General features: G+C 42.6%; 2 protein-coding genes across 2 annotated transcripts in view; both read left to right on the forward strand.

Moving 5' to 3' along the window:
* Window positions 1-11,431: 11,431 nt before the first annotated feature.
* On the forward strand, window positions 11,432-15,347 carry LOC121181696 (interferon-induced GTP-binding protein Mx-like). The gene is made up of 12 exons (XM_041037760.1): window positions 11,432-11,621; window positions 12,276-12,413; window positions 12,536-12,690; window positions 12,798-12,936; window positions 13,020-13,218; window positions 13,316-13,394; window positions 13,493-13,615; window positions 13,757-13,898; window positions 13,972-14,127; window positions 14,237-14,313; window positions 14,429-14,722; window positions 14,818-15,347. Exons 1-12 carry the CDS (start codon window positions 11,435-11,437, stop codon window positions 15,040-15,042), a joined length of 1,914 nt encoding a protein of 637 aa, XP_040893694.1. The 5' UTR covers window positions 11,432-11,434; the 3' UTR covers window positions 15,043-15,347.
* A 2,372-nt stretch (window positions 15,348-17,719) lies between these two features.
* cfdp1 (craniofacial development protein 1) overlaps window positions 17,720-24,263 on the forward strand; it is a 10,797-nt gene continuing 4,253 nt past the window's right edge. The window contains exons 1-5 of the mRNA XM_041038495.1: window positions 17,720-17,999; window positions 19,132-19,258; window positions 19,723-19,957; window positions 20,277-20,386; window positions 22,755-22,877. Coding sequence (XP_040894429.1) covers window positions 17,933-17,999; window positions 19,132-19,258; window positions 19,723-19,957; window positions 20,277-20,386; window positions 22,755-22,877 — 662 coding nt within the window. The 5' untranslated portion in view covers window positions 17,720-17,932. The remainder of the gene's footprint in view (window positions 18,000-19,131; window positions 19,259-19,722; window positions 19,958-20,276; window positions 20,387-22,754; window positions 22,878-24,263) is intronic.

Here is a 24,263-nt window from a genome sequence, read left to right on the forward strand (position 1 = left end):
TGTAAGTGAAAGCATACAGCTTCCTCTTTCTTTGGCTGGACAGAAAAACATCATCAAAGTAAACCTGATTACAGCGTGGCACAGGTTAGAGACAGAAATTAAGCAATGTTTCATCTCAGCGAGAACCAGTGGAACCTGCTGATGAAGCTTCAAGGTTCCCTGTTCACCATGATGGGAGCTAATCTGGCCTTTATGCTCATAATCAGTTTTAATTACTTTCATTTCAGTTAGTCCTCAGGTTTATCTGCAAAGCTAACAACTCATCTTCACACAACATTACCAAGCACATAACATGAGGTGAATCAGTCAGCTGCTTACTGAAGACGCTGCTGGATTAATAAGCAGTGCTACAGCAGTAAAAGCCTATATAAACTGTGTAAACACAACAGACGCCTCTTTGCACCTTCAAACATTCACTGCATTCAAGTTTAAAGCCTCTGAAAACTTGATTTCAAATCATTAAAGTAGCAGTTCACTCAAAATGTGTTTTACTTATTGTGACTTTACTTAAATGTTTGAGCTTCACTGTGCAGAATAATGTTCACAGTGTTTGAAGACATGTTTTAAGACATAAAAACAGCCTGCTTGGGTTAATTGTGTCAGATATGTTTTTGTTTTTAAGGTTTCTAGAAAATGTTTGAAACCACCTTTCCTCCTTCTCTCACACAGTGAAAAGTCCAGAATCTGGGAATATAATATAAATATTGTTCGTGTCAAACGTTAAAGGGCATGTACACAGTATTTGATTGATTGATTGATTGATTGGTTGGTTGGTTGGTTGGTTGGTTGGTTGATTGATTGGCATGGCTACGAACACATAATCACACAGAGATTTCTGGCACACATGGTTTTTCCAGCAATATTCACACTTTTGTCCTCAAACTGTCTGTCTGCATGGATTCAAAAGCTGGGGCTGGATCAGCAGATCCAGCTCCAGCTCTGCCCATAACTCTGCCCTGTTTCTCCTGATTGACAGAAACTATGAAATAAAATGGTGATAGAGAAAAAAAAAGTGCAACAAAAACTGAATCAGGGAAAAGCAACTTTTAAAAAAGAAAAATGGTTGAATGAGATAAGAATGTGAAAAGTGTCTCATATGAAAAACGAGAAGTAACGAGTTACATTTACCCCGTTACATTTACTTGAGTGAGTTTTTGAAAATAAAATACTTGTAGGAGTAGTTTTAAATCAATATACGTTTTACTTTTACTTGAGTAGATTAATAAAGAAGAAACAGTACTCTTACTCCGCTACATTAGGCTGTACTGAGCTCGTTACTTTTATCAGTGATACTGGTTAAAGCTTTAAGCTATCCAGTATCTACTTTTATTTTGTCAGAGAGAGACTTCCGCCCAAGGATCTACCGCGTGACTGTGTTTAACCAATGAAACGTAGCCCTGGCCCATCGCGCAGCCTCGTCACGTGACCATACTCAATCTCAGCGGCGGGACTTGCTAGCTTTGCGGCTACTGCGGTGGATATCCACTGTGTTTAGATAGCTAAAAAATGGCAGAATCAACGGTCGACAATGCAGACGAGGACGAGGAGGAACAGCCCCGGCCCCACACTGAAAGCATGTTTAGTTTACAAACAGTGTGAAACTGCAGTTACATTATGCGGTGTCTTCTGTGTCTCCCACAACAAACGGATATTTCAGCGTTCAGAAACTCAACGTCTAACTCGAGGAAACATGTTGCGGTAAGTTTGACCTAAATTTTAAATACATTTTTATGTACTCTTTTATTTTCATTGATATTGGTATTATTTTATTTAACTTAATTAATTATTTTTATTTTTTTATCGATGAGATAAACTCTCTACTCTGTAATTGTGTCTGATTGAAAGCTCAATAAATAAACCCGATGTTACTCAATAGTTACTCAGTACTTGAGTAGTTTTTTCACCAAGTACTTTTTTATTCAAGTAATTATTTGAATGACTACTTTTTACTTTTACTTGAGTAATATTATTCTGAAGTAACAGTACTTTTACTTGAGTACAATTTTTGGCTACTATACCCAGCTCTGCACTCTTTCCTATATAAGATTTCAGTGTGGACCAGTATGGTGGGCCAACACTGCAGCTGGCATGGCTGAAAATCGGAATCTGTAGGACAAGGAGTTGTGTTTGTTTATCCTGCAGCCATGTGGGATCATCAGTCAGGAATCTCCTGCTCACACTGAGAAATTTAAACCCTCACCTGAGTTCTCCTTTGTACCTGTGAAGGTTTGTCTTTAGCTTGTTCCAAATGATTTCACACAGGGTCGGTGGATTAAAGCCTGTGAGAGCACATAACAGCCTAGTAACAGTAATATTGATTTGTTTTATTATTATCATAGTTATAGTTAAAGGTTATTAGAGCCCATTCAGAAGCCGAGAGCAAGAGAAACACACTAATGTAATTCATCCAAGTTTTTTGTGAGAGGAAAACATACAAAACATATTGGATATATTTTACATCCTCCCTGCGGTGGTCAGAATGAACACTTGGTGACAGTTTAATAGGCAGGTGAAAAGTACACTCCACCTTCACTCTGTAATAACACACATCACACACTGACCTGTGGAAGGGCCTTCCTGGCAATGAGCAGGCAGCTCCCCCTGAGGATTTACTGCTTCTGCCCGCGATGATGGTCGCCGGTATCAGACATGATGGCTGGCGTTAACGTCAGAGTCAGAGCACCTGATGATGATGGAGCAGAGACACAGCGAGACATGTTCCAAGGAGAAAGAGAAGAGGGAATGTAACAAGAACACAGAGAGAGGGGGCTGAGATGATAACAAGGAGGAGAGGGCAGAGCAGGTGAACAAAAGGAAGAGGAGAAAAGAAAAGGGGACAATGAGCTTCATGCAGGCCGGTTCCTGAGGAATTACGTCCATATTGGTCAAATCTGTCCTTCATTATTTACACCCCCCCCCCCCCTCCCCTCCCCACTCTGTGTGGTGGAGTAAACTGAATTCTCCATCACTGTTGCTGGAAGCAGGTGTTATGGCCATGGCACATCCATGCAGGTAGAGTGTGCACCTGTTCAGAAACAACGCCAAGGTACACTGTGGCCATTTGACTGATGCTCAGCTGAAGTGGTGTGTGTGTGCCAAGAAGCTACTCTCCACACCATTATACAGCCAGCAGCTCGCAGTGCTGCCAGTCCAATGAATCCCTGCATTCAGACTGTGGCTCACATGAGAATCATTTGTTAGACAGGACAACGTTGAGACAGTGTCTTCAGTGGTTTGGTTGTGGCGATGATGTGCTGACTAATGCCTCACAGATGTTCTTCAAACAGTCATGCTGAATTATGTACGAAGACAGTGTGTAAGTATTTTGACCTGTGAGCCAATGTTTACTGTGTGTGGCATGATGTTTTGTTGCCATACATACAACGCCTCCTCATTCTGTGATGGCAGTGAACAACACAAACAGCTCTGTTTAATACAACACACTCCACAACACACACACACACACACACTCAACTCATCCTCCTGAGACAGCAGTCACAGGTTAACCTCTTGTTCAGACTGTTAGCAGAGAGTCTGGGCTGCATTGTGGTTTCATACACTTATTATTACACTGTTTCACAGAGAGTAATCACTAAATAAAAACCTGTCCATCTGCACGCTGCCTCTCACTTGCGCACATATACATTTGCTTTTTCTCTCTACGTCTTTCTCTTGTGCCCTCCTCCTTTTCCCTCTCTCTTCTCTGTTTGTTTCTTTGTGATGGTAATGCCAGTTAACCAGAGATGGGCAGTGTGCAACTGTGGGTGATGAGAGCATCACAATACCAGTGTGAATGGTACGTGGTATGTTAGTCTTCTAAATGGATCTAAACCTTAAATAGGGACAGCAGCTTGTGAAATGTCTTGAAGTGGCTGCTGGTTAACATGGATCTTAATGGGCCACGTTTCAGTCTCTGTTTCATCATCTGACACAGAAACAGAAACATGTCAGTGAGAACAGCTTTACTGTGAGTTCAGCTGAATGAAGTGACTGTATATGTGAGCACAGAGAGGAGGAGAGAAGCAAAACTGGTGGTTTTAACCTGGTCTTGTTTTTCTTTTTTCTCTGCAGCTCCATGTTTCCGTGTTACAGAGATGGAAGAAAGAGGAGAGGTTAATTTAGAAGACGAAGGAAAAGAACGTCTACAATGAGCAGTCCTGATCTGTCCCCCCTGTCCCTCTGAGAAAGAAGCTGCTGGGTGGGAGATGCTCGTCATCCAACAGAAATAGAATGTTAATCTGAAATTTCGGCTGTTTTCCCTGTTTTCGGCTTTTATGTGGAGACAGTGAGAGTCTTAAGACCTCTAATGGATTTGGAGTGTGTGTGTTGGTGTGGATCCCAGGATGATCCCAGCCTCTCTAAATGCTAATGATCTGTGTTGGTGAGTGATGTGAGAGGTTTTTTTTTTTTTTTTTTTTTTTGAGAGCCTTGCTTAAGACCAGCAGGGAAGCACAAGGAATATAATCAAACTACAGCTGCTGGGGCTTCCTCATTTCCCGACAAAATGATCACATGAGCCCAGCGAGAGTTTGAATTTTAGCTTCAGATTTCTGAGCTACCTGAGGAGACCTTCCCTGTGTGCTGTCTGTGTTTTTGAAGATAAGAAGTAAAACTTGGGTCAAAGAGAAAACAAAGATTATGACCCATACTGTCTGTTGTAAACATCCAACATCTTACACTCTCACTCCACCACCAGCTTGCTGTAGTTCTGCACACACACTTTTCCTGTTCAGTGGATGGGTAGTGACATTTCAGCTGCTCTCCCGTTCAGTCTGACTCGTAGTCAGAGTCAGATTCTTTACTGTAAATGCAATCATGGTCGTGCACTTTAAAATAAAAACTCTCTACTTAACGACAGTGGTTAGCAGTGAGAGAAGACGACCATGTTTAACTGTTCTAAGATCATTTAACCAGGCTCGACAACAGAATCAGTACAAAAAAGAACTTTCCTCTACCACTGCCTGCCTGTCAGTGCAGTAGTGTTTTCCCTTTAAATAACCTGAGAAATGTAAAGACAGGATGTAATCTCATTTCAGGACTGACATGCTCTGTGGTGTGTGTCTCTGCGTCCTGCTGAGGCTGTCCTATTGTGGCCGTCCCTCCATCTGCTTTTTCCTGGACCCATCAATGATGCTGTAATAGCTCAGTAGTCACATCACATTCTCTTTCTTCTCAGCAAGACTCTCTGCGCCTTCTCAAAGAACACAGGTGTGTGTTCTGCTCTGCTGCTGCTGGGTCTCCTTTGATGCTGAGGACAGCGGAGACGGATATGAAAGCTGATGAAACCAGAGCCTCGAAGTTATCATGACTTACTACATGCTCTAAATTGATGTCAGTAAAAAGCGTGTTTACAGTGTAAAATGCATTCTACCTCTGTAAATTACAAACGTGACGTGGCTAACTTAGCAGTCATTCATGTTGTCTGTGTCAGTCTGAGGTGTTGGATGATGGATTGTGAATCAAAATCTTTCCAAAAACTGATAAAACATAATTTGTCTAAAATTTCAGGTTTGAAGACGAAGCTGAAGCTACAGAACGTAGTACAGCCCTGTCAGGAGTGTGAGTGGTTAAAGTGCTGGCAGGCCGTCTGACAGCTGGTTGTCAGAAAGCCTTAGCAGACCTCTGCTGATGTTACCAGCAGTGGTGGAATGTAACAAAGTATTTGTACTTCGTTACTGTACTTAAGTATTTTTTACGTATCTATACTTAAGGAAAAATAATAATGCATACTTTTGATTTGACTCCATTACATTTTGCAGCAGTTATCTGTACTTTCTACTCCACTGCATTTCTACAGTTTATGCCGTTACTCGTTACATGTTACGAACATAATTTTCTCAAAATCTTGCATAAAAAAAAAAAATGTGTTGAGGCGTTGTTTGCCATTGCCAGCCAATCAGGTGGCTCTGTTACCTCCAGTGATGGCAGAGCGCGTGTTTGGTAGCAGCACGAGCTGGTGGACTGGCCTGATTCCGGCGAGAAGAAACGACATGTAACATCACCATGGACCCAGAGCCAACGCCGGCTGAGCGTGAGCCTGAGCCCTCCAGCTCAGAATCAGGCAGCCATCTTTGGCCGTATTTAAGCAGGTGTTGTATAGTTGCTTGTGAGGAGTGACACAGGCAGAGGCATAGATCAGTATATCTACGTTCTTTATCAAAATCTGGGGGCGCAGCACGTTAAGAGTGTGGCTTTGGACCGGCCTGAGATCGGAGGGTCGGTGGGTTTGATCCCTCGACCAAGCGCAAAAAACGGATACGGTGTTGGTGAAGGAGACGCGCCTCCCCTGCCCGAGCGGGCAGTTGTAGTTTCAGCAGTGAGGATCACTTCCGCGTTCAAAAAGCTGCAGTTCCTGTTTGCGCTAATTAGCATGTATTAGCATATTTAGCCGCTGGCTTATGACTTCATTGCCGAGTTCTGGTCGCTGTTGATACAGATAGAGGACAATAGGCTTGAAATAAATTTCCCCCCACAACTCCACCAAACCCTGCAGCTCCACCTAAAACCTCTCTGTCTGAAACAGTCATGTTTAAAACACAGCAGCAACATTATGATCTCCGCTGTATGCTCTGTGTCACGGTCGTATGGGGTTGAGCTAGTTGGGGACTGTCGTGTGGTGGATGTAGCTGTGTGTAGCTGCCACTTAGCATGCCCATCATCCTGTGGAGGAAACTCATCCTCCTGTGGAAGATACATTCCTCACATGCTAAGTAACACCAAACCCTATTTAAACACATGGATTCAGACAGGTCAGTAGTTTACAGTGTACAAGATCTATTCATAATTGTCACTCTAACCCAATTCAGAGCTCCACAGTGGTCTGTATTGACAGCGGTTAGACAAGACTGAGGCAAACCAGAGCACGTTCAGAGCATGAGCGCTACACTCCAGCCGATTTTAACTTAATCCTTCCAGCTCCATGATGATGCAGCATCCAGGCAGATGGAGATGCAGCATCCTCTTTAACTTTGTCAAATCCACCAAGATCACGTCAGCCTCAACATGAAGCTGCGCTGTATTAGTTAGTTCTCACTGGAAATGAGCAGGAAATGAAAACGTAAACCAAAGATTAGTGTTAAAAATGTCACTTTTTAATGAATTGTGCATTGTGACATTTCCTAATGCACAGTGTGGAGGCAGCTCCTCCACACTGTGGATCAAGTCGCTGAAGGCTCAGCGTTATAAATCATGCAGCCAGAGTCGAGAGGTTCACGTGTGAACAGGCCAGACTAACTGTGTAAGCGGTGTTAAATTTGGTGCGAGAGTCGGTGGTGGTTGCAATTTCTCCTGTGATTTTTTTGTACACTACAGTGTCTCAGAATGGTGAGGTAAATAAAAACCTCACCCAGCCTTACACCTGATGACAAAATACATTACCATCTCAAATGTGACCTTTATTTTGGCGACCTCCTCCATGGTTAAAGGAGATCTATTATGTTTATTTCTAGCTCTCTCTTTTTATTCTGGTCAAAACCTATGTCAATGTGAAATTGAGGACGTAGTTGGAAACGTTAAAGGAACTACTTAATGACGTAATTCATCATTATTTTCCTGATGTCATCGTGTCGTATCTGCATCCTGCCTGGTTTCAGCTCTTTGTTTGCCTCTCTCCTCCTCTCTGTGCTCCTCCTCTCACTGACATGTTTCTCTGTTTCTGTGTCAGACGATGGAACATGTATGAAACAGAGGCTGAAACGTGGCCCATTAAGATCCATGTTAACCAGCAGCCACTTCAAGACATTTCCTGCTGCTCTGCTGCTGCTAAAATCCTGACTTTCTAAGCACGACGCCATCTGACAGAATCACCACACACACAAGTTAAAGACAACGGCTGAGCTGTGATCTCAGACATATTTACCCGTAAAATGATCAGTCAGATAGAAAGTTAGAAGATCCTTCCTGTCTGTGTCAGCTGTGGTGACTCGTTTCTATGGAAAGTAGCTGAGGTTTGTCCCAAAAGTTGCTAGGTTTGTCCAGTGTGCATTTTGTTTTGTTTCTTTGGGGTAAAGAAAAGTTGCTTACGGGTCTGAAGAGTCAGTAAATCTCACATCAAAGGCTCCACTTTATTTTGAAAGATCATGAATGTAGTTTTAACTGTTTAAACAGCTCTTTCCTTATATTGTCTTCCATTGCTCTTAATGTAAAGTACCTCGAGCTGCGTTTGAAAGGTGCCATATACAGAAAAGTGCATTAAGCTTATTTTTGATTTAATTGTTAAAATATCAGCATCTCTGTCGGTGACAGTGACATATCACATATCACATTATCAAGTATCAAAATTTTCGAGAGCAAGAAGCACTCCAGAGTTTGATCATTGAGCTCTCTTTCAGCTAATGGTTACTGCAATCAAACAAAACTAAACATCCAGTCATTTTACTTGGTTTATATATTTGATCACAGAGCTAATCGGCTGTCCTCTCCACTAAACCCGGCGGATGATTAGCACCACTCTGTCACCCCCTGCTATTAATAATATGTGCAAATTACACTTAATCACTCGTCATTCAGGTCATCTTCAAATGGAGCCGCACGCCAGCCATCTAAACACATTACATTGTGACACGGCAATTATGTGTTATTTGGGAAGAGAAGGTATAATGGCTGCCTCTCTTTGTGGGAACATCTCTCTTTGCTTCTTATGATCTTTACTGTCTGTGTTCTTCCTTTAAACTGAACTGTGATTTCCAAGACATTTGTTTGAGAGACGAATTCAAACTTTGTTTCCAACCTTACATGATAATACTTTCAGGATTACATTTTATAAAAAACAAAACAAAACACGGGTCTGGGAAATTTTGGGAGAAAGAACAAAAATGTCGGCTGGCTGTGGAAAAAGCAGCTTGTCACCCTCAGAGCTTTGGAGTAGCTCTGATACGTATTCAGAGGATTATGAAACCTTGAGTAGAATTCCCCTTTTAACCCCTTCTCTGTTTCCCCCATTGATGGTAATATTTTGCCCTGGACCTCTCAGCATGTGTCACGATCAGTAATTTAGCCCTGTATGACAACCAACAACATTCATTAGGTGACTCATATGCACACACACATTCAAATAAGGGTGCTTAATGTACGAGGTCCATCTTCAGAAGACCTATCTGTCTTTCATTCAAGTCACGTGTCTAACCTTTGCATGTATCTCCAACATCTTTTGAAAGACACTTTTTTTCTGCCAGTCCAGTGTTTAAAGGACAGTGTCTGCTGTGATAGCTTTATGGACCAGTTGTTGAACCAGCCCTGCTCTGTGTGCATGCTGTGTCCGGCTGAGTTGTGAGTGGCTCGCTGTGATTGGAACGTGTTCTCTGCTTGGTGCTAAACTGATGTTTGAACTTTTTTTTCTGTCCCAGTGTGTGTGTACACAGTCACACCCATTCCCACTGGACCTGTGATGAGATGGTGAGAGCGGCTGTATGGCACAATACTGTGAGACTGATTGTTGCCTTGAGCTGGCAAAAAAATAGATTCAAGGCCGAATTCACTGAATCCACTGAGCTTCATTGTTGTCCAGTCAGTGATCAACACAGAACATTCAGTAGCAGCCAGTCGACTCGGCGTTGACAGGGCTTTCTCACAGGTTTGAGAGCGGCCGTGCTCAGACAGCAGTGAGCCCTTGCGTTGAGCACTGTGCTCATTTACGAGGTTTTGACCTCGTCTTGTTTGAATCCAAACGGTGGACTCAAAAGCGGACAGGGAAAAGTACACCCTACTGTTCCTGCAGGTGAGGTGAGTTTTAATGGAAGCAGGCTTTCAGAATCAACACACACACACACACACAGTCTGACACGTTTTTATACTCTGATGAGGTGATGAGCTGCAGCTGAGAGAATGAAGCTCCCCCGTTTTCTTTGAGTCCACGTTCTGACTGTGAACTCTGTACATTGCCTTCAAAGCTACATCAATGTAATGAATAAAATAGTGTTCTTGGCATGTACACCACTGTCTGCTCACATCATGCAAAATCCTCTGACGCACCCTGGTGGACAGGTGAGGAAGGGCTGCACTCCAGAAAACAAAGACACTGCTGAATGATGACGTGGTTGAATGAATAACACCATAGCGACATGATCAGTTGATCAACTGAAAATTAATCAGCAACATTCTTACCTCAGTAACGTCTGAGGTAAAACATCTTTTGATAATGTTCTGATTCACTGTTAAAATAAAAATCAACTCAAAGCTTTAACGTTCTTCTTCTGAAATGTGAATCTGCTCTTCTCGTTTGTATGAACATTATGGTAAATTGACAGTTTGGGGTTTTTAGACTCTTTGCAGTGTTTGAGATAATATCCATATCCAGCTCTTTGAAGTGAACGATGGGAGCCGACTCCTGCCTGGGAGCCAGAGCTGCTTTGGGTTTGGTTTTTTTTGGTTTTTTTGTTTTGTTTTTTTTTCTGTTCATGTGATTGGTCAGCTACCTGATTGGTTTGTGCAGTGCTCCGAGTACTTTTCAGAGGCTGATAGAGAGGATATTTGGGTCACAGAATCACCAGTCACTGCTCTTATACTTGGACGATGTCGTTATTTTTTCTGCCACAGTGGATGAGCATATTCAACATTAAGGGACAGTCCTGGAGACCTTGAAGGTGCAAAACCTGAAAGCTAAATTGGAGAAATGCTGCTTCCTGAAAAACGAGGTGAAATACCTTGGGCATGTAATTTCACAAGGGGATGTGGCAGCTGATCCAGACAAAATTGCAGTTGTGTCTAATTGGCAGACACCAAAGTCAGTTACAGAGCTGAGGTCATTTCTTGGATTTGCCAGCTACTATCCAGCGTTTTGCAACCCTGGCTGCCCCTCTCCACTGCTTTGTAGCTGAACTGGCAGGTACAAAGACTAAAAAGCCGTCCAAATGCCCTCTACAGGAAACCTGGACAGAGCAGTGTGAAAAAAGCTTTCACAACCTGAAAGCCTGGTTGGTGGCCTCTCCTGTTCTGGCTTATGCTGACTTCTCACTCCCCTTTACAGTAGAGATTGATGCCAGCCACTGGGCATTGGGTGCTGTGTTGTCACAGCAACAGGATGGAAAGGTACGCCCCACTGCATATGCCAGCAAAGGTTTAAGACCTGCTGAACGCAATATGTCAAACTACAATTCCATGAAGCTTGAGTTTCTAGCTTTGAAGTGGGCTACGGCTGAAAAGTTTAGAAATGTGTTGTCTGCACAGATGACAACCTTTTAAGTCTGTCCACAGCAAAACTTGGTGCATTAGAACAACGCTGGGCTGCTCAACGTTTGGTTTCTCCATCAAGTACCGCCCAGGCTGCAGTAATGGTAATGTGATGCCCTCTCTCGCTAGTATCAACCATCACAGTAGCATCAGTTCAGGGTCTGCTGCCTGGCACTCCACTTCCTCTCAACCTCTCAAGTCTCAGCTCCTCTCAACAAACTCTCATTTAAGCGAGTGTTCATTTCTGTTTTAAGAAGAAATCTTCACCATGAACAATCTGAACAAACACTATGAGGAGAGGGTGCGTCCCTGCATTGACCTCATAGACTCTCTCCGCTCTCTGGGGGTAGAGAAGGACTTGGCGCTGCCTGCTATCGCCGTGATAGGAGACCAAAGCTCGGGCAAGAGCTCTGTGTTGGAGGCGCTGTCAGGAGTGTCTCTGCCGAGAGGAAATGGTAAGATATACTCACCGAACCACAACGCAGGTATTTGCTTTTGTGCCACAGAGTTAATTGCATTTGTTTGAACAGTGACAGTAGTTTTGTGGGTATATTGTTACATTCCATAAAAAATGATATTGCGCATTTCTGCTCACATTTAACAAATCTGCCCCTTCACAATGGTGAGGCAACATCAGACGACTGGGGTGGGGTTTGCTGCTTACTGTAAGTATGTGATCATTATCAGCTGAGAAGGAAATCAAAACCTGCAAAGTGCAAGTTCATTGTAGTGCTGTATTTCAGACTATCTCCCCTTGTAGGTTCATTTGTGGTGTTGCTCTTTGTCCAGAAGTTAAAAGTAAATTGGGCATGATTGTGGGTTTTGTAAAGTTAAAGACCCCTCCCTCCAGTTTCCTGTACACACCCTGTGTACATGACAGAAAATATATTTCAAATCTCTAGAGGAAACTGCACTTTGGACTTTCACTTAAAATAACAATTCAAGAATCCACAGCCATGCTAATGACTCTCGGTGTCTTAATTGAACTCAGTTTTATCAAGACAATGTCTGTGTAATAGCCTGATGCTACTTTTCATAATTTCACCAAGCAGTTTCACTTTCACTTTGAATTCTTGCCCTGTGACTTCATTCTCTCATCATTAATTCAGGCATTGTGACAAGATGTCCTCTAGAACTAAGGATGAAGAGAAGGGGAGAAGGAGAGGAGTGGTATGGAAAGATAACCTACCAGAACCATGAGGAAGCGATAAAAGGTCCTGCCAATGTGGATGAAAAAATTCGAGAAGGTACCCTGTACAGCATTGTTAAATGTCACTAATAAAAGCCAAGCATTGAAGGAGATACTGAATTTCTTTTAAATTTCAGTGATTGTCGATTGTTTAACATAAAGCACATCCTTTCTATCCAGCTCAGAATAAAATAGCCGGGGGTGGTGTGGGGATCAGCAGTAAGCTGATCAGTCTGGAGATTGCCTCTCCTGATGTCCCAGATCTGACGCTCATTGACCTGCCTGGCATCACCAGGGTGGCTGTAAAGGGACAACCAGAGGACATTGGTGATCAGGTGCACTAGTAATATTTATTAATATTAATTAATTATTAATTAATATTTATTCATGATAAGAACAGACTTAAGTATGATCATTTGAACATATAAACTGATATTTTCAGATAAAGAAACTGATCAAGATGTTCATCACAAAACAAGAAACCATCAGCCTGGTGGTTGTTCCATGCAGTGTGGACATAGCAACCACAGAGGCTTTGAAGATGGCACAGGAGGTGGATCCTGATGGAGAGAGGACTTTGGGTAAACATTTGATTTTAGAAACGGTCCAACCTGCTCTTTGGTAATTTACTCAACTCTTACATAATTCACACTCCCTCTCTCAGGTATCTTGACCAAGCCTGATCTGGTGGACAAAGGCACAGAGGAGACGGTGATTGACATTGTCCATAATGAGGTCATCCGCCTGGAGAAGGGCTACATGATCGTCAAGTGCAGAGGTCAGAAGGAGATCGCAGAGAAGGTGTCTCTTACACAAGCAATAGAAAGAGAGAGAGCCTTCTTTACAAGTCATGCACATTTCCAGTAAGTTCATTCTTTTGTGTAATTATATGAAATATGTATATGGTGAAGTGTTTTATAGGTGGTGTAACATGTACTCAGCTTTTTATTCTTGCCATAGCACTCTCTATGACGACGGCCATGCCACTGTTCCTAAACTGGCTGAGAAACTCACGCTCGAGCTGGTGCACCACATTAAAGTGAGCTCTTATTGTTTCTTCACCTCAACAATTTACTGTATAAATTATGATTAGTCACCGTAGGTATCGGGTTCCACCCCTGCTGTGTGATTTTTCAGAAATCTCTGCCTCGACTGGAAGAGCAGATAGATGAGAAACTAGCACAGACGCAGGCAGAACTGGAAAGATATGGCAGTGGACCCCCGTCTGATGGACCTGAAAGACTCCCCTACCTCATTGATGTGAGCTCACTCATGCCACATAAAATTTACATGGCAACAAAGACTAATGCTCCCTACCAATATGAATTTGTCTTTAAATATTTGTTAAATGAACAACAAAGCACTTGTAAACGTGTTTCTGCTGTCACCTTTGTGTTACAGAAAGTGACAGCATTCACTCAGGATGCCATCAGTCTGGCTACAGGAGAAGAACTGAAGTGTGGAGAAAAACTCAATGTCTTTTCTATGCTGAGAAGAGAGTTTAAGGACTGGGACGCACAACTGATCCACCTGGCAGAAAACTGTGAGTGTTCATCTTGGTCTGGTGTACATCTGTCCATCAGCAGGACTCTGAAATGTATGTTTGTGTGTCGCAGTTAATAAAATTGAGGCGGAGGCGGAATTTTATGAGGAGACATATCGTGGGAGAGAACTGCCGGGCTTCATCAACTACAAGACCTTTGAGTCCATGGTCAAGCGGCAGATCCAAAAGCTGGAAGAACCAGCTGTCAGGAAACTCAGGAATGTTTCAGGTACATGATCAAATATATAACAGATTTACAGTTTTTTTGTATTGGTCAAGAGGAAATCAGGATGCCTGCATTTCCAGTTCATTTGCATTTCCATGTCCTTTTCCTCCAGATGCTGTTAGACAAGACTTCTTTAAGCTGGCCCACCATAGCTTCCCTGCACTTCCTAACCTCATGAAAAGAGCCAAGGTCTTCTATATGTTTGATACTAACCTTCTTAGAATTTCGTGGTCACCTTTTCTTCTGCCAAAATTTTGTATAATTACATAATTTTTGACAATGTTATCAAAATCTTATTTTCCAGGAAAAGATTGAAGCTATAAACCAAGAAAAACAGGCCATCGCCGAGTCCATGCTAAGAACACAGTTCAAGATGGAAATGATTGTTTACACCCAGGACAGTCTCTACAGAAACAGCGTGGCAGATTTAAAAAGAGAGGAAGGTGTGGAGCAAGATGAGGAGCAAGATGAGGAGCAAGATGAGGAGGAATACAAACGAAAAAGTACAAAATTTAATAGAGAATGGAGTATGATGTACTGCAAGGACAATCATGCAGCACTCCGGGCGTTGATGTTTCACCTTAGGGCATATTACAAAGTAAGTTTTAATTTAGAGCAAAGATTCATGAAGAAGACAGTGTCTCTTTTTTTTAAACTATAATAGCTCTTTCTTTTTTCTTTTCCCTCCTTCAGAGTGCCAGCCAGCGTCTGGCTGACCAGATCCCACTGGTGATTCGCTACCAGGTGTTGCAGGAGTCTGCCGCCGAGTTGCAGAAGGAGATGCTCACGATGATCCAGAGTCAGGAGAATTTGGAGTTCATGCTGACGGAGGACTTTGAGGTTGGCAGTAAGAGGGCCGCTTTGCTGAGTCGCCTCAAACGCTTCAAGAAGGCCCGTTCATACTTGGTCGGGTTCTAGAGGAGATCAAGGCCTAACAGCATCGTGGTCTACTGTACCACTTTGACCTGTCCTTTGTCCTTTCATCGCATGACTAAAAATGTCCTTAATGTAGCCTTTACTTAAAATGTACGGCAAGTTTATATTTGTTAAAATATAACAAATCATCAAACTTTCTCATGATTACACCCAGTTAGCCGAAATAGTAAAACTATGTACTTTAGCTCCGCCTTGTGGTTTAACAGAGGAAATTATGAGAACAAAATCCCAACCTCAGCAAAACTCAGCAGTTTTGCAAATCAGTCCTTAATAATTATAACATATTACACATATTCTAACCATGTACATGTTGCATGTTGAACCAGTGATGTCAATACATATCAGCTTGATGTACTGTATCTCTCTTACATACCTAATGCAAACCTTAAATAAAAAGCTGAGGTGAACACTTTGAGTTATATGTTACAGACATACATCTAAATATTCAGCATGTGGATAAATAACTTGAACAAGACAAAGACAAGTCAGCTTTATTCAATAATACATACTAAAGTCATTCTTAAACAACAACAACAACAAAATCATTTAAGAGCAGTTCACTTCTTATTCTAGTCAGGCTCTCTATGTGTTCATTCACCATCCTCTGCAGGACTCTCCTGACTGTTGTCATCATTGTCTGATTTTTCATCATCTACGAGAGAAAAAAATGATTAGGAAGGCATGAGGTCCTCTGCAATGGCATGTTTGACAGAGCAAAAACTATTCAGAATAAAGAACATGACACTGACATCAAAACACACACATAATTCAAACATGGCGCCCAAAAATCTCCTTGTTTACTCACTCTCAAGGGTGCTGGAGTTGATAACTCACAAATACAATGCTCCATTTTTGTTTGCCAATGTTCTGACCTTCGAAGGAGTCTGTGTTGCAGTTTTTTCGGTAAGTAAATTTCTCATTATTTTACCTGGATGTTTGCGCTAATTAGCATGTATTAGCATATTGTGCCCCTAGCTTATGACTTCATTGCCGGTTTATGGTCGCTGCTGATACAGATAGAGGACCGGAGCAGCTAATGTTAGGAATGCTGTTGTGGTGTGTTCCGTGCTCTCAGAGTCCATTTATTGCGGGAATACTAGGCTACAGTTTTATTTGGTCTCTGTTTAAAAAGTCCGACATTGCATGGACAGAGCAGCTCCGTCAGTCAGCGGCTGCTGTTGTTTGTGTGCTGCTGTAACTGTAAGTGGATAGAGGGCGGAGGCAGCGGTGAAAGCCAGTAAATATTAAATATTAAAAATTTTAATATATTATTCTTATCATTATCACTATTATTAGTGTTATCATTAATAATAATAATGACAACAATAATAATGTTTTTAACTTGTAATATATTTTATAAATATGGAATAATAATGATTGTTTCACTGTTAAATAACAGGCTAGAAATAAATTTCCCCCCACAACTCCACCAAACCCTGCAGCTCCACCTAAAACCTCACTAGAATAGAATGAATAGAATAGAATGCCTTTTATTGTCATTGGACATCTTTTACATGTACAACGAGATGGAAAGCATCTCCTTCTCCAGTGCAACATGTATGAATATACAACATAGAATAGAATAAAAATAAAATAAGATTAAGTTAAGTAAGTTTAGTGCAAGTCAAAAATTTAAAGGACCACTATCTGAAACAGTCATGTTTAAAACACAGCAGCAACATTATGATCCCTGGGGAAGACTTAGGACACGCTGGAGGGACACGGGGACTGTCCTGTGGTGGATGTAGCTGCGTGTAGCTGCCGCTTAGCTTGTTAGCCTAGCTGATTAACTGGTTAGCCTTAGGCTAGCTCCGTTGCTCCGAGCTAAGTGGCCAGTTTCTCGGCCGGCTGACCCGTAGAGTAACCGCCCCTTCGCCAAATATGGAAAGTACACTCCCACTAAAATCCAAGATGGCGCAGCTCCAATGCCCATGGTTTGGTCACAAAGCCAACTCCCCGAAACCAATGGGTGACGGGCCTGTTCAGGCCTGTTCATGGAAGTGACCACAGTGGCAGTAACTGAGCTGGCTAAGATCTATTTTAAATAAATTCAAAAAGGTATGATATGGTGCCTTTGTAGGATTTTTGTGCAGCATATTGTGAAATTTTATTACAAACATTTCTGTGCTTTGTCAGCAGCCATTTACATTGCAAACACTGTAGCTATGTTATTTTAGCAACATGAACTGTCAAGGGCACACAGACTGTTTCATCATATCTACAAAGGAGATCAAACAATGCTTGAACTTGATTATTTTTTCTTTAAATGACAATAATAAAACTTTGTATTTTGTTTATAATCTTTACATGAAATGCAACTCCAGCCTCGCCTAAAATCCTTAGTGTTATTTCTGTTTTCTGTTAAGTTCACCAGTTTTATTATTTCAGTAAAGCTGGAAAACAAGATCTTGTTGAATGATGGTTTACATTTGAAATTTTACTTTTTATTTTTATTTATTTAAAGAATGACACCCGCTGACTCTGAGTGAGGCTGTCGGGTCACCGCTCAGCCTTCAGGATCATTGCTGTGAACCTATGTGCACCGATACCTACACTCCAGTCCTGCAGGTGGCAGTAATGCGTTTTTACATTGTCTAGTCGCAAAGCAAGAAATACCAGCGCGGTGAGGATTTTGGACCTTCGTACTTGCCGTCCCCACAGCAAGTAACATTGTATTGCTCATTTCTACAGGAACTACAACATTAGAGCCTTTTTTAAAATACATTTCGTATTTCTGTTAGAAAGGAGGCGTTTATAGTCAGTTAGAGTTACGGTCGTAACGGTGTGAAAGCAGTAAATCAGCTCGTAGAAAACACACTGGCGCATTGTTTCATTTACTTCGTTATTAGTCTGAAGCTTTTCCTCCAGAACGATGAACTATTCCGATTACGACTCCGACGGATATTCGTCTAATGAAGACGCAGACTACGTCCCCTCAGGTGAGGACTGGACATACCTGGCGCTCTGTCAAATGTTGCAAGTAGTGAATTCTAGTTACTGCAGAAAATATCCCCCCAAAGACTCTGCTAACGCAGCGGGTTAGATCGTTTGTTGTAGCCAACGTCCATAAACTAGCTATAGCCGAAGCTGTTCTTTATCTGTACACGTTGGGACACTGTGCGAAATTCCGTTAAGAAAACGATCGTTTTATTGGTGTATTGCTTCTTAGTAAACTTACACATTTAGAATTTCTCTGACTGGTTCCCTTTGTTGTACGGTGGTTAACGTTATTGTTAACGTGTTGTTTGATACACGGCAGCTGGTGACCGTTACTAGACTAACGTGCACGCGGTATATTACTGTTTATAAACTGTCCTCGCGGCCGTTCTCAGGTTAACGTCTCCGTGACCAGTTCACTCACCTGTCAGCTGTGGGACGTGGGATCTGATCAGATTCATTCAGCGTGTGGGGCTAAAGTGGAGTACAGGTTCATCACTGACCATATTATATTTGGCCAGTAATAAATTATTAGATGTAGATACTGATGGCAAATAATCGTTTGGTCATGTAGGCCACTTTATTAGGCACATACGTAGACGTAGTTGCATTGTGGGGCTGTAACCTCAGGTGTCAGTGAGCAGGCTGAGGATTTCATCAGTCAGTGCCTGGCTAAATACCAGGAGCCGCCATGGACACTGACATCCACAGCCCAGGAGCAGTAATGTGTATCCACAACATCTCGTGTTCGTGTGGCGTATGCATTATGGCATGTTTCCCATCAATAGCACCTGGGCAGCTGAGGAAGTTCCACCTTTCCCTGGACCCCTCAGCAATGACCCCCACAGTCCTCCTTTATTGGAGCTGGCACGGCAACAATTTGCCTTGAGGCATCTGCCACAATGCCAGCCACAGCAAACACCCCGACCGGGTATCTGTATGCTACAACATGGCAGGAATCACCAGTGGCCACACAAACATTAAGTTGGACAACAGAAATATGTAGAGGGATAACATGATTAAATCACACCACTGCAAAACAATCCTGCCCAAATTCAGTAACATTGATAATCATTCAGTTTAGTATGTTCCAATAATTCACGCCCAACTTCTTCCTCTTCTCTTTCTCCTCAGATGATAACCTCAGCGAGGATGACATTAACGAGTGTGAAAAGGAAGACCCTCTGCACGAGGATGACGATGTGCCACACCCTGACGTTGTCAGCAAGAAGAAGAGGAAGAAAAAGGACCTCAGTGTGAGGTGAGAGGGTTTGATAGAATCATGGTGTGACGGTCAAAGAGAGGACAGCGTGCTGCAGGACAAAGAAAACAGCAAAATCTGGATTTTGTTGTGATTTTGTTGATTTCAGTGTTTCACTATAATTTTTATTGTGTAGTTTTTTTTTGGGGGGGGGGGGGGGGGGGGGGGGGGGGGGGTTAGGAGTTTGCCACATTTGGAAGAATTTGAACACAGAATCAGATTTTCTCAAACTTGGCATTGGAAACCACATAAAATGTTTATCAGTTTATCTAATGCTGATACTGTTTTGATATTAAATATTTACAAAGCCAGTCTTAAATTCCCATTAACTTTAAAACGGTGCAGTTCCCAGGGACTTAACAGTTCTGATGAAATTTTAATGAAAGATGCACAAAGGAAGTCTCAAGCTTTTCTTTATGATAGCAGATGATGCCAGATGACCTTTTATTCCCTGGCATCCACAGAAAGAGGAAGAAAGGAGTACTGAAAGTGGAGAAGGAAGAGGCGGATGGAAGTGGGGCAGAACAGACACAGCCGCCACAGGTAGAGGCGGTAAAGTCCGCCAAGGTAGAGGATGGTGATGATGATGAAGCAAGGCAGAAGAAAAAATCTGATGACCTGTGGGCGAGTTTCCTGTCTGATGTTGGATCCCGACCCAAAGAATCCACACCTGCCGCACAGTCAGGTAGCACACAGAAGGTAAATATATTCTCAACCCACACGTATGACTGAGACAGTGCCATGTTTTAGAAACACATAGGTCCCAAATTCTCAGTCAGAGTCAGATCATAACAGAGACATATGGAGGGTCAAACCCAAACATATGAAGTAGTTGTCTGGTTCATCTGGCCTCTGAGTTGGGATACACTTATACTGTACATCAGGTGGGTGAACAGTGGTCGCCCAGATGGTCAGATCAGAGCATTAATCATCAAACCCACAGTGATATATATATATTTTTGTGTGTGTGTCATCCTTTTCCTCTCAGTCAGATGGATTCTTTTGTCTCTGTCCTCAGGCTGATTCTTCAGTATCGAAGTCGGCTCCTTTGAGTAATGAAACAAAAGCATCAGATCCCACTAAAATCACCATCACCAAAGTTTTTGACTTCGCTGGAGAAGAAGTAAGGTATGTCTCTGAACCGTCCTTACATTGTGAGACAGACCCTTTGTTATCCAGGCTGTGCAGTCCCTCTGCCCCACAACATAAATGAGTAACTTCAAATTGTGTTCAGTGATGATCTCACATGAACTGGCAAACCATTTTCCACATTGACCAGTAGGTGGTGCTACACACACACACACACAGAAATTGAGATTTGATGAGTGAACACTGTGAAACACAGATGCATGCAGAGCTCTGTCTGGGCTGTAGTCAGTTGTATTAGTGGTACATGTAACTCTGTACAACAACACTAATAATAATAAGTGTTTGCTCTAAATAATCAGTTCAGACAGCTCTTAGTTTGGTGAGATTTGAAACCAAAACTCGTATTAAATAATTTATGACTGAAACGTGTAATGAGTGGAATTTGCCTCCGGTGCAGTGGTGAACAGATTCTGCTGTGTGTTGTGTAGATCCTCCTTGTTGTTGTCGTTCTGTTGAGCTTCTTGTTGGACGTAATGAACGTGATGAACCCTCAGCAGGGTGTTTGAACTTGCAGGTCGTATCTTTACCACTGGTGCTACGTTGTAAGCAGTAACCCTGTGTGTGTACAGCTGGTGTGATGAGCCCCTGACACAGTTTGCAGTCATATCATAACAGAACCCCAGTAATTATCACAGCTCATAACATTTCTTCAGTAAGAGCCACACAGACAGCTGAGAGCTTCCCATAAAAGCAGTGTAATTATCACTATGTAAGATGAACATACTGTATATCACACAGACAGCCACACCCCTGCAGCCAGAGAGGATGCTGGTTATGGCCCCTCCTAAATGTTTACATGTGAGTGGGCTTGATTCAGAGACTAAATATGATCCTGGGTATAATTCATCTGCTTCATTATGCATGAAGCCGTGTGCTCTGTAATTACAGCAGCATAAGATTAGTACGTGGATGATGGAGCCAATCCCCAGAGCCGTGAAATATACTGCTGTCTCTAACATGTGATGTCTGAACGTTTATATTTCGATGAAGTTGGTTAGCGGCTCAGAACACTGCAGTATGTCAGACTGCAGGATCCAGACGTCCACCACCTGAGCACTGCTGCTTTGTCTTTGTCAGGTTTTTTTTTTGGAACTCTGTCTTTTTGGAAAGATTTCTGTCTCTTGCTGAGACGAGATTCGCCCTCTCTGAACGCTCTTCCTCATCATCTATGGAGCTGTGCGCTCTGTGTAATTATGGCTGCATATAATTAGCATACATAACAGGGAAAGCCTTTCAGCCCTCATGATGGATGCAAGTGGTTGTGGAGGCTGTGCAGTGCCGATGTTCCCAGAGGATGCAGCGGTTTTTCCTCATTTAGTCCTCCTATCGAACCCCACAGTGAGATTATGGACAGATGAGTGTCTCTTACTCTGTGTCTGTGTGTGTGTGTGTGTGTGTACATGTCTTTCTGTGGTTGTTTGGACAAATTTTGTTTCAAATCCATCATTGTGAGGACATTTTGGGTTAGGGATAGAATCAGGTTTAGGTTAGAGTTAGGGTAAGAGTTGTTGTTAGGCATTTAGTTCTGATGGTTAAGGTTAGGGTAAGGAGCTAGGGAATGGATTATCTCAAAGTGTGTCCTCACAGGTAGTAAGACAACAATATGTGTGTCCTGTTTTATTATTTACTTTAACACAGAGGTTTAGATGCAGAGTGGGCTCCGCGGCTGTGAGTTGATAGATTGATTGATGTAGGTTTTCTATCACGGCTTCTGGATATTTAGGGTCAGAGGTCAGACAGGTGGGAGCTGACAGAAAGGCTCCTCTAACTCAGATAACCACTCTGTACAACTGTGGTGAAGAGAAAAGCTTCTCAGAGCGAACAACACGTCCAACCCTGAGGAGGATGGACTACAACAGCAGAGACCACGTCAGGATCCAGTCCTGTCAGACAAGACCCAGAGACCTGAAGCTGCAGTGGACACTGACTCACCAGCACTGGAAAATACCTGTGCTGACTTAGTGCAGTAGTCCTGAACTGAAGATGTGAGATTCTGTGTATTTACGGCTGTTGTAATAAGCTGCACCTTTCAGCCGAGCGATCAGAGTATAACAGTAATCACACAGGACAAAGAGCTGTGTGAGTTTAACTAACTCATTACCAGTCATCACAACATCAACCGTGCCAACCATGAAAACATGAAGATGTGCTAATGAAGCTGACCTTTTTCCAAACAAGAGGTCGTCAGTGTTTCCTGGTAAAAGGCTCGTATCACCACTATATACTATCTGTATCAAACTGCAATGACTCTAATCTGTCTGTGTTTCCATACAGACTCAGCAAACTGTGTGTGTGTGTGTGTGTGTGTGTGTGTGTGTGTGTGTGTGTGTGTGTTTCCCTCTGTCAGGGTGAATAAAGAAGTGTCAGCAGACTCCAGAGAAGCTAAGAGTTTTCTGAGGAGCCAAAACACCGAACAGGAGGAGAGTGGAGACGAGAAGAGCTCATCACCTAGTCAACTTCCTGGACCCAGGTACACACACACCTTTATATATATATATATATGTGTGTGTGTGTGTGTGTGAGCAGTTTACAAGAGAATTAATGTTGTACATGAGCTTCCACTTAGACATCAAAGTAATGGAATTTCCCTTCCAATGCAGCGTGTGCATTTGTGTGGACGTTTTTTTCCCTACCTCTTTTAATACCTTTTGTTACCATGGCAACAAATCGTTTGGGATGTGCACATCTTCCCTCCGAAACCCCAGACAGGAAACAGGAAATCATCTTCCAACAGACAGGAAGTACAGTGTGTCCACAAGCTATTTCCTATTTATCTCAGTCCAGTGTGTGGGTGTGTGTGTGTGTGTGTGTGTGTGTGTGTGTGTGTGTGTGTGTGAAGAAGGGACACCCAACACGACAGGAAAGAGCCATCAGCACCACTCCCTCATTAACCTTGTGTATACACACACACACACACACACACACACACAGATAGAGCTTGTTTGTTTGTTTGTTGCAGATTAAGATAGTGTAGCTGTTCTGTAACGTCACAGCAGCAGTGGTGTGTTTACTACAGTACAGAGGGGCCTGTGATTGGCGGTGGGAGGGGTCTAATAGCAGGTTTTGCTCCAGTGTTTTACTGTGGATTGGAAACGATCTGATTAACACTCCTTCCTTTTACTGTTTTAAAACCTGGTTCTTAATGTGAAATATCGAGTGTAAAATGATCGTCTGCCTCAGATCGTCGGCTTTATGGGTCACATGGTGTAACTACATCAGCAGGAGGCTGACTGTGTGCAGGCAGGTTTACATAGACATAGACTGGTTTTAATGTTGTGGCTGAACTCTGTATATTCATAGTGCAGATGAGAAGACTCAGCTGATGCTGGAATGGAAGCATGCGCTTCAGTCATTGGTCTGTTCGTGGACAGGAAGGAAATCTCAGCCTGCACAATGACATGGGTTACAACACACACGCACACACACACACACACACACACACACACACACACTTGACGCAGGGCTCCTCAGCAGCTGGCTTGGCTGCGGTGAGGCACTCAGGAAGGATAGATAGATCAGAGAACAGGACAGAGTTAGGTGAAACGAAGCAGAACTGAGATGCAGAGTGATAGAGAGTTTTCAGTTTTCCTCTAAATCTGTCAGTCACAGGAATTAGCCGGAGCCGATTTGAACTGTCCCTCTTCAAAGCGGTATTAAAATACTCTGAATTTCAGGCTTTGGTCGAGCTTCACTGCATGAGCAAACCAAACATCAACACGCTCCAATTTAAGTGCATTAATGTGAGGTTCTCATAGCTGTGTGGAATTGTGGAATACCAAAATGACTGGCGTTTAAACGGTTCACAGTAATTAACAACGTCTGTGTCCAGTCATGCAGCGGTAAATGAAAAGCTCGG

Source organism: Toxotes jaculatrix, chromosome 5 (genome assembly GCF_017976425.1).
Source record: "Toxotes jaculatrix isolate fToxJac2 chromosome 5, fToxJac2.pri, whole genome shotgun sequence".
Classification (NCBI taxonomy): Eukaryota; Metazoa; Chordata; class Actinopteri; family Toxotidae; genus Toxotes; species Toxotes jaculatrix.